This window comes from Buceros rhinoceros, unplaced genomic scaffold (assembly GCF_000710305.1).
Source record: "Buceros rhinoceros silvestris isolate BGI_N320 unplaced genomic scaffold, ASM71030v1 scaffold34750, whole genome shotgun sequence".
In the NCBI taxonomy this organism is placed as follows: domain Eukaryota; kingdom Metazoa; phylum Chordata; class Aves; order Bucerotiformes; family Bucerotidae; genus Buceros; species Buceros rhinoceros.
In genome coordinates, this window is record NW_010390722.1 from 2,055 (window position 1) to 2,414 (window position 360).

General features: G+C 65.3%; 1 protein-coding gene across 1 annotated transcript in view; it reads left to right on the forward strand.

The window, feature by feature from the left end:
- Window positions 1-360, forward strand: part of KAT2A (K(lysine) acetyltransferase 2A) — a gene marked incomplete at its 5' end in the record, with an annotated part of 5,781 nt that overhangs the window by 1,385 nt on the left and 4,036 nt on the right. The window contains one exon of the mRNA XM_010138878.1: window positions 126-317. Coding sequence (XP_010137180.1) covers window positions 126-317 — 192 coding nt within the window. The remainder of the gene's footprint in view (window positions 1-125; window positions 318-360) is intronic.

The following is a 360-nucleotide window of genomic DNA, read 5'->3' on the forward strand; positions in this document are numbered from 1 at the left end:
CGCCGGTGCGGGTCTGCCCGCCCACTCCCAGGAGCTGGGCCTCTCCCCAGCTCTCCTTGTCCCTGTCCCAGGAGGGATGTGGGTGCTCTGGGGCCGCTGGTCCCAGCTCTGTCACTGTCTGCTAGGTGGTTGTGCTACTGCCACGTGCCGCAGAGCTGTGACAGCCTTCCCCGCTACGAGACCACCCACGTCTTTGGGCGCAGCCTCCTGAAGTCCATCTTCACGGTCACCCGCCGGCAGCTGCTGGAGAAGTTCCGGGTGGAGAAGGACAAGCTGGTGCCAGAGAAGCGGACGCTGATTCTCACCCACTTTCCCAAGTGAGTGCCCAATGTGGGGAGGGCTGCTGTGCAGCTGGGGGGG